The sequence below is a fragment of the Nanorana parkeri genome, unplaced genomic scaffold (assembly GCF_000935625.1).
Source record: "Nanorana parkeri isolate BGI_ZX_2015 unplaced genomic scaffold, ASM93562v1 scaffold15, whole genome shotgun sequence".
In the NCBI taxonomy this organism is placed as follows: domain Eukaryota; kingdom Metazoa; phylum Chordata; class Amphibia; order Anura; family Dicroglossidae; genus Nanorana; species Nanorana parkeri.
In genome coordinates this window covers 1,174,441-1,184,274 of record NW_017306283.1, presented here as the reverse complement: position 1 = coordinate 1,184,274, position 9,834 = coordinate 1,174,441, and the positions used below count along the sequence as shown (strand labels likewise).

Genomic DNA, 9,834 nt, shown 5'->3' with positions numbered 1-9,834 from the left:
TTTTTTCACTTTTCTACACAATTCCATCTGCTTCCATCCTATCCATACGCCATCTTGTGGCCTTTTTTCAAATGGCACGTTGAGATTTTACTAACTTTCGTTGAGTACAACTTTGTGACAATTTAAGCAAAGTAAACTTATTTTTTGACAGTCATGTTGTCTTTTGAGTTACAGTTCTTCATAATATTAAGAAACTGACCTAAAATCATTATTTTGTATTGCTTTGGAAAAAATGTGATCTGCCCCTTTAAGAAAAAGTATCGGTAATTGGTATCGGCGAGTACTTAAAAAAAAGTATCGGTACTCGTACTCAGACCCAAAAAAGTGGTATCGGTGCATCTCTAGTTTCTACCATGGCGGGCCTACAACACCCCCCCGGGCTGCCGTCGGCCTCCCCGGGCTCCGCTATCCCCCCGACCAGCTGCAAGCTTCCAGCCGCTGATCTCTCCTCCGATCACTGGACCCAGGAAGTGATGCGTAATACATCACTTCCTGTGTCACTCGTTACAGTCTCCGGCTCCTTGAGCCAGGAGATGAAGCTGGTGAAGCAGATCTCTACTTCCTCAGCTTCTTTGGGGTCCCTAGGTGACATTAGGAGTCTGAAAGACCCCTGATGTCTCCATAAAGAGGACCTGTCTGCTATTAAATAGGGGGCTTGTTAGACTTCTATGGGACCATCTCCCCTCCATGATACAGATGTGGCCACACGAGGGAGACCTGTAGCAATGGTTGTCAAACATTGCAGCAGTAAGTATAGATCTGCAGGAGTGGGAGAGGGGATTGTTTAGTTCAAAAGGAATAAGCGCAAGCTTCTCACAATGTGCATTAGAAGCTGCAGCAAGTCAGACAGAGCCCACCTCATTTCCTGGCTGGGGGGCATCCAGCATCATCTAGCACTTTCCTCTCTATCTCTGCTGCCCCTGGCCCCGCCCCTTCCATTCATTGGATTTCAGTTCTTTCAATCATGGAGGCTCAGCATCACATGTGGGTGGTCTGCATGCAAATAGAGCCTGCCTAGGAACGCCCACTCCTCCAGACTGACACTTGCCCATCAACTAATTTTGATATTTGCATAGCTCCTCCCACTGCCTGCATCAGAGCTGAGGGCTCTTGAGAGGAGTACTGAGGCAGGTCTTACAGGGATGGAAAAAAAAAGTGATCTAACTTTTTATATTTTATGTTTTTTTAGGGGAAAACTGTTCCGTGAACATCGACGAGTGTACATCCAGCCCGTGTCAGAATGGAGGGACGTGCATTGACCTGATCAATGGGTATGAGTGTCAGTGTGAACGGGGATATGCCGGTAAGTCAGGATCGTCCCGGATAGAACATGCACAGTCAGGGCCGGATTTACTCTCTCTGCTGCCCCAAGGCCAGGTTCCTCAATGCGCCCCCCCTACCCGCCAAACCCCAATGGAGAATGGCAGACCTGCAGTCTGCATACAATGTCACAGAGATCACTTGTACAAAACAAGCGACGGCTTCCCGGCTGTACATTTAGCTCTGCTTGCCCAAAGCCGGGCTAAATGTAGAGAAAAACTACCCGCCCGGGCATCGGGAGATAGGAGTTCCACCCCCCTGCTGCCCCTCTACCACCCTGCTGCCCCGAGGCCGGGCCTTGGTTGGCCTTGTGGGAAATCCGGCCCTGTGCGTAGCCTGTGCTGGTGATGACGGTACAATGCATATCACGGTAGAGCGCGCCCTGCTTGTTACAATGCTGCTGTTTAGAGACACGGAATCATGAATGCTCTGGTTCTCCTGACTCCATAGTTGACTTAAAACATTATTTTTACCTGTTTTTGTATTTTTTTTATAGTTATATTTTTATTATTGATTATGATTCATTTTTATTATAAAAAAAAGCCCAAATTACAGATCAACCAAAATTGGTGGTTGTTGGGGAATGCAAATTAACACATGTGACCTTATTTCAGCGCATCACATGTCACAAAAAAACTATTCCATCCTAGCGCATAGCAGAATGGGTCACTGTCTGGCGCCATGACCCTCTTGGCGCCCTACTATTGTGCCCAATACACACCTGTCTGGCACCATGGCCCTACCGCACACCTCCATTGCGCCAAATACACACCTGTCTGGCACCATGGCCCTACCGCACACCTCCATTGCGCCAAATACACACCTGTCTGGCACCATGGCCCTACCGCACACCTCCATTGCGCCAAATACACACCTGTCTGGCGCCATGGCCCTACTGCACACCTCCATTGCGCCAAATACACACCTGTCATGCGCCATGACCCTACCCCAAATGACCTGGGGACGCTGATCTGTCATTAAACAATAACAACTGGGCGTAGCCGGCCATGACGTCACAGCCGGCTCCGCCCAGTTGTTATTCATTGGCTGCTAGAAGACTCTGGCAGGTGCCGGCCAATAGGAAACAGTTGGGCGGAGCAAGCTGTCACTGCCAGCTCCACCCAATTGTTTTTCTTTCTTTTTTTTCCTGCAGGAAAATCTGCAGGAGCCAGAGCATTGCACCCCCGGTCCCCTGATCCGCCGATCGCAGTTGCAATTGCAAAATGTCAAAATTGCAACCCAAAAAAAATGCAAATTTTTTATTTTGTAACGAAATGCGTATTTATTTTTTTTTTATTTTTTTTTAACGATGGAATTTTCCTTTGAATGGAAGGAAATTAAAATTGTGCATCTGAGGACAGAACAGAGAGTGACAAGCGGAGGAGCCGGCCCTCCCGTCTGCTGAGTCAGGATTACTGCAGGTCAAGAAGTGTGAGAATGCCGGGGGAGCCGCCTGGTACAAAGAGCCAGTATATGGAAGATAGAGGGAGTGACAGGAACAAGGACTTTATAACAATACTTTGGTTGGGTCTTATTTTATCTACTGACAAGTCTCCTGTTTGCTGCGTTTTGGGGTAATGTATGCGTGATGCATATACAATACAACGACACGACAATTGGTGACAAGTCAGATTGTAGCGATATACCATGGGGGGAGGGGAGGGGATCTATCCAAACTGGAGCAGACAAAATCTGGAGCAGATTTGCACTGCAACCAATTAGCTTCCTTGTCTCATTTTCAAATCTTACCTGAGCAAACTGAAGAGAGAAGCTGATTGGTTGCCATGGGCAACTGCTCCAGACTCTACTGCTCCAGTTTTGATAAATTGACCCCAATATCTTCAGGTGGATTGGTTACAGAACATGTACAGCATTACAGGGGTGGTCAGTGGGAAGAATGCTCATTACGGTGGTGATCAGTGGGAAGAATGCTCCTTACATTGGTGATCAGTGAGAAGAACGCTCCTTACATTGGGGGTCAGTGAGACGAACGCTCCTTACATTTGGGGTCAGTGAGAAGAATGCTCCTTACATTGGGGGTCAGTGGGAAGAATGCTCCTTACATTGGTGGTCGGTGGGAAGAATGCTCCTTACATTGGTGGTCAGTGGGAAGAATGTTCCTTACATTGATGGTCAGTGGGAAGAATGTTCCTTACAGTAGTGGTCAGCAATGCAGCCTCCTATATCAAGCCTTGCTCCACAGAAGTGATGGTTTCCATACATTGGCTTGATGATGGCCAAAAATGCTGCAACTGGTCTAAGAAGGCTTTACTGATTCAGTTGGAGGAAGTTTTGGTTCCTTTAGTCCCTTTATAACCATAACCTGAATGGTTCTACTCTATTTCTGGATTGAGGGGTGAGGGCATAGACTCTTCCCAAGTAAAACAAACCCTGGGCACATTCTTTATAGGCACCTTGAAATAACACAGAGCAACCACCAAACCTGTCTACACCTACTACCCTCTGATGTGCGGGATTTTGGTTTCAGAACCCCCTAATGAGTGATCGTTGCCAGCACTGTAGTTGTGAGGGAATGTGTCAAGCGGGTTCGCTGAGCGAAGCAAGGCCTTTTGAATTACCCAGCAAAGCCTGACAAGAAAATAAAGCCACTAATCCCCCTCCACTGTGTCCATTAATCCCTCCAGAGTCAGCTTATTAGTTCATATCAGGATGCCAGAGCCCTCGCCCAGACATACAAATGTACATCGGTAGCGGGGGGAGGAACCACACATTTCCTGTGACATCATCCAACACAATCACCTCATTTCTGGCTCAGAGTTGACCGCGCCGATGTTTTATAAAACATATAGCTACCAACTCACTAAGCTTTGGCTGGTGGCAATGTGGCGTGCGGCAACTTGATTGCCAATATTTCCATAAAAATACAAAACCAGCCATGTATTGGTCAGGTGACTGCCTTGGATTCCCGCAAAATGATGTATATTGTGTCGCTGTTGGCTGCCAACCTCAAAAATGAGGCTGAGAAGAGGTCTTCATGACAGAGGTCTAGAGTAAGGGCGGGATTTGTCACTGGGACACATAGGACACCGTCTACCGGTCCTGGACTGCCAATGGCGGTACCAAGCGCGCTCACTAGAATCTCTTCAGGCTCCCCACTACCGCGTTTCCCCGAAAATAAGACACTGTCTTATATTTTTTGGGCTAAAAGGGGCATTTATCAAAACTGGAGCAGACAAAATCTGGAGCAGCTGTGCATGGCAACCAACCAGCATCCACCTTTCATTTTCAAATCTTAACTGAACAGACTGAAAAGAGAAGCTGATTGGTTGCCATAGGCAACTGCTCTAGATTTCATCTGCTCCATTTTTGATAAATTCCCTCCACTAGGTCTTATTTATTTATTTTTACTGTACAATATTCATGTACAAGAATATGGTGATCAGGGGTGCCGTACCTTTCCAAGAGCAATTTGCTAACCAATCGCTGGCCAGGACGAGCGAAGCGCGCTTTCACTATGGATTCCTCACAGGCGGAGTGCATTTGGTATCACTCCGCCTGTGACAGGAGGTATTGAATGTAAAAATTATAAAAAATAAATATTTTAGCTGGACTAACCAGTACAAGTAATCCTTCAAACACTTTCAATTTACAAGCAGTGCTACAGTATGACAATGCACTCCTAAGTCAAATGTGAATCTTCTTTATTTCATGAGAACAGGAGGGGTGCAATGGGTTGGGTTAGATCTTCAATGTGTTTCGCTCTACACAATACTTAACCCAAGAGAGATTATGATGGGGCCTCTCCATAGGAGGAAATTGAATTTTCACTGACCGAGTTTGTAGTGGTGGCTTTGGGCATCTCACAGCAACCTAGGACAGATGAGTATAAAACTTTTATGGGGGAGGAGGGGGGGTGACTTAAAGGGCAACTATACAAAAACATACTTATTCTTTAAATTTGAACATCTCATCGGTGGTTGTTTCATTAATGTGTTACTTTATGCCAAAGAGTAGAGGCTATTACAGGCGCCATCTAGGGACCAATTCTGTATTGACTATGGTTTTGCAATGGGATCTCCAACAAGCTTCTATAGGTGTGATGGTCAGGTGTCCAACAAGCTCCTATAGGTGTGATGGTCAGGTGTCCAACAAGCTCCTATAGGTGTGATGGTCAGGTGTCCAACAAGCTCCTATAGGTGTGATGGTCAGGTGTACAACAAGCTCCTATAGGTGTGATGGTCAGGTGTCCAACAAGCTCATATAGGTGTGATGGTCAGGTGTCCAACAAGCTCCTATAGGTGTGATGGTCAGGTGTCCAACAAGCTCATATAGGTGTGATGGTCAGGTGTCCAACAAGCTCCTATAGGTGTGATGGTCAGGTGTCCAACAAGCTCATATAGGTGTGATGGTCAGGTGTCCAACAAGCTCCTATAGGTGTGATGGTCAGGTGTCCAACAAGCTCCTATAGGGGTGATGGTCAGGTGTCCAACAAGCTCCTATAGGGTTGATGGTCAGGTGTCCAAAAAGCTACAAAAAGGACTTTTCAATTTTGGGGGGTATACTTACTCCAAATAGCTTCTCCAGAAGGAGGTCATAACTATGCACAGTAGACCCAAAATTGGGACATTTTTTAAATACTCATAACTGATGTTGATCCAAAATCAGGGCACATACAATGTTAATATTCAAAGTTGCATACCCCAGACCTGTGCAATAACAGGTATATAACACCATGACCTAATATATACAATTTATTGGGGGGGATATGAGGACTAGATCCGACCCCTGGCAGCTCTTTAGCACACATGGCAGCGCCCTTTGATTGACAGATTTTAACTGCGGTGATTTCATAGAAGAAAAAAACTTTTTTGATACTTGTTGTTACTTTGAAAAATGATTACAAATAAAATGATTCTTTAGTCCACATACACTCAGTCCAGCCCCTTCCAGTGTTTGCTGGTGGGCAGCACTGACAGGCATCCAATGAGTCAGCAGTGACAGGAGCCAGCTGGGAGTTTGCACCAGGAACGGATTAGATGTGTGGCCGGGCTCTCTTGTCTGGATACAAATCCAATCCCTTTTGCCTGACTGGTGTGAGAGAGGGGAGGAGAGGCCGGTCTTTGCTCTACTCTCTCCTCCCCCCCCCAATCTTCTTCTGTCCCTCTGCTGCTCACTCTTCCCAATGTAGGGGACCATGAGCAGGATAACGGCTCCAGGCATCCCCATTCTACTTTATCTGCTCACCGGTAAGTCACTGTTTGGGGGGGGGGAGGGGAGGGGGGGCACCGAGAGCTTTACCAACTCACATACTGATCATTCCTGCCTTAGAGGAAAAAATGTATCTTATAGGTCACCGGAAACATTATCATCGGAGAGTTTTCATCTTCTTCTTCTCCGAGTTCTTCATTCATTCCTTCGCAGACAATGTATCATTTATAGGTCTCATCGCCTTCTTATTTTCATTGTCCGTATTGTGTTGTGTTAGGTGTGCGTTCATTGCCGTGTTCAGTAGTATTATTGTCGTGTTTATTGTAAGTTTATTGAATTATTCTATTCGTGTTTATTGAAGTGTTTGGTAGTATTATTGTGTTTATTGTAGTGTTTTGTAGTATTATTGTGTTTATTGTAGTGTTTGGCAGTACTATTGTGTTTATTGAAGTGTTTGGTAGTATTATTGTGTTTATTGAAGTGTTTGGTGGTATTATTGTGCTCATTGTAGTGTTTGATTGTATTAATGGGCTTATTGTAGTGTTTGGTAATATTATTGTGTTTATTGTAGAGTTTGGTAGTTTTATTCTGTTTATTGTAGTGTTTGGTAGTATTATTGTGTTTATTGTAGAGTTTGGTAGTATTATTGTGTTTATTGTAGAGTTTGGCAGTATTATTCTGTTTATTGTAGTGTTTGGTAGTATTATTGTGTTTATTGTAGAGTTTGGTAGTTTTATTCTGTTTATTGTAGTGTTTGGTAGTATTATTGTGTTTATTGTAGTGTTTGGTAGTATTATTGTGTTTATTGTAGTGTTTGGTAATACTATTGTGTTTATTGTAGTGTTTGGTAGTTTTATTGTGTTTATTGTAGTGTTTGGCAGTACTATTGTGTTTATTGTAGTGTTTTGTAGTATTATTGTGTTTATTGTAGTGTTTGGTAGTACTATTGTGTTTATCGTAGTGTTTTGTAGTATTATTGTGTTTATCGTAGTGTTTGGTAATACTATTGTGTTTATCGTCGTGTTTGGCAGTATTATTGTGTTTACTGTAGTGTTTGGTAGTATTATTATAGTGTTTACTACTATTATTGCAGCACTTATTGTGTTAGTGTTTATTGAAGTGTTTTAGTAGTTTTGTACCGTTATTGTTGTAGGGTTTAATGCAGTTTTTAGCAGTAGTTTTATTGTATTGTTTGTTGTATTAGGTGTTTAGCAACATGATTGTATTGCTCATTGTGTTTGTGTGTGGTTTTTTTTTTTTGGTACTGTCTAGGTATAGTATTGTAGTGTTTATTTTATTAGTGTTTACAGTAGTGTTTGAGAATATTTTATTATGTTTTTTTTTGCTTTGGAGTATATAGTATCAGTGTTATTTTAGTGTGTAGTATTATTATTGCAGTGTGTAGTAACAGTTTTGCCGTGTTTATTTATATTATTGTAGTGTTTATTGTATTAGTGTTTGTGAATATTATTTTATGTTTATTGTATTGGAGTTTATTGTAATAGTGTTATTTTAGTGTGTATTATTATTTATATTATTATAGTGTTAATTCTATTAGTGTTTATTGGGGTATTTCGTAGTATTATTGTAGTGTTTAGTTATAATATTGCAGCGTTTGTTTTTTTTTTGTGTTTATTGTAGTGTTTAGTGTGTTACTATAGTGTTTATTGTAGTGGGGAGTAGTAGTTTCTGAGAACACTGACATTTTTCCTATAAGACCGTGGAGTTGATGCACCGAGGCCCTCTTCACACCTTTTACCCGCCTTACGTTTAGGCAGCCTGTTTGGTGGAATGGCTGGCAATGGACAAAGAGACACACCTGCAGCTATCATTTAGATGCAGGGTACCAAAACGCAGGGTAGTGCATTACTGTGTTGCGGTACGCCGTCTTAGTGTTTTGGAGTGTCACTGACAATGAATAGCACCACAACGGATTAATATGTGTATTGTGGGTTGCTGTGTGTTACCTCAAGGCATAGGTGTGGCGGGCCCTAAAAGAGTAATGGTGATAGGGGGCGGAGAGGCAAATTCCTGCTGTAATAGTTCACTATTTGGCATCTCAGAGAGACACAAAAAACATCATCACAATCTTCTTGTCCCTCATGACCTTCTACTTGTCTCTCATGACCTTCTACTTGTCCCTCATGGCAATCTACTTGTCCCTCATGACCTTCTACTTGTCCCTATGGCAATCTACTTGTCCCCCATGACCTTCTACTTGTCCCTTATGACCTTCTACTTGTCCCTCATGGCGATCTACTAGTCCCTCATGACCTTCTACTTGTCCCTCACGACGATCTAATTGTCCCTCACGATGATCTAATTGTCCCTCATGACGATCTAATTGTCCCTCATGACAATCTACTTGTCCCTCAAGACATGACAATCTACTTGTCCCTCATGACAATCTACTTGTCCCTCATGACAATCTACTTGTCTCTCATGACGATCTACTTGTCCCTCATGACCTTCTACTTGTCTCCATGACGATCTACTTGTCTCCATGACGATCTACTTGTCCCTTATGACCTTCTACTTGTCCCCCATGACGATCTACTTGTCCCCCATGACGATCTACTTGTCCCCATGACGATCTACTTGTCCCTATGATGATCTACTTGTCCCTCATGACCTTCTACTTGTCCCCCATGACGATCTACTTGTCCCTTATGACGATCTACTTGTCCCTCATGACGATCTACTTGTCCCCCTTCACAATCTACTTTAACCGTGCTAAGAAGCACTTCTCATTGGTCAGCGTGGTCAGGTGACCGTGCAGACCAATGAGTGCTCATAATTTGCGAGCAGAATTTAAAATCCATAGAGCAGGGCTGCAGTGGATGGCAGTATGGGTTACAGATAATACGCCCTTACCGGCAGGGGGGGAAGGACTGTTCGCTGGGGTGGGGGGCAGATTTGAGCGGGCTATTCAATTTTTCCACATTACTTGAAAGAATGAACTTACCCATTGTGCGTGTTAGGGTTCCACCTACAAGTGATCTGGGCAGCTGAGCGGCAGCTCTCCTGCACTACATTTGGCCCTGCTTGCCCCCATTAAGGAAGCATCTAATGACTCGATACCCGGCTTCCCGATTAGCAGGGAACCCGTCTCCACGATCCCTCATCACCAGGTTATGCGGTCACTGCTGCTCTCTCTCTCCTTGTGCAGGGTGACTGGTCTTGTCTCCGCCCCCTCCTGTAATAAAGACCGCTCACTGCTGCTCTCTCTACTTGTGCAGGGTGACTGGTCTGGACTCCACCTTTTCCTGTTTGCAAAGGCATTCGTTGCACACAAAGTGGATTTGTTTCCTTTCAGCTTTAACCTTTTTCAAATCTTATCAAAAA

General features: G+C 43.9%; 1 protein-coding gene across 1 annotated transcript in view; it reads left to right on the top strand.

The window, feature by feature from the left end:
• LOC108788514 (protein crumbs homolog 2-like) overlaps positions 1–9,834 on the top strand; it is a 57,283-nt gene that overhangs the window by 11,987 nt on the left and 35,462 nt on the right. The window contains exon 6 of the mRNA XM_018558288.1: positions 1,190–1,303. Within this exon, the coding sequence (XP_018413790.1) occupies positions 1,190–1,303 (114 nt within the window). The remainder of the gene's footprint in view (positions 1–1,189; positions 1,304–9,834) is intronic.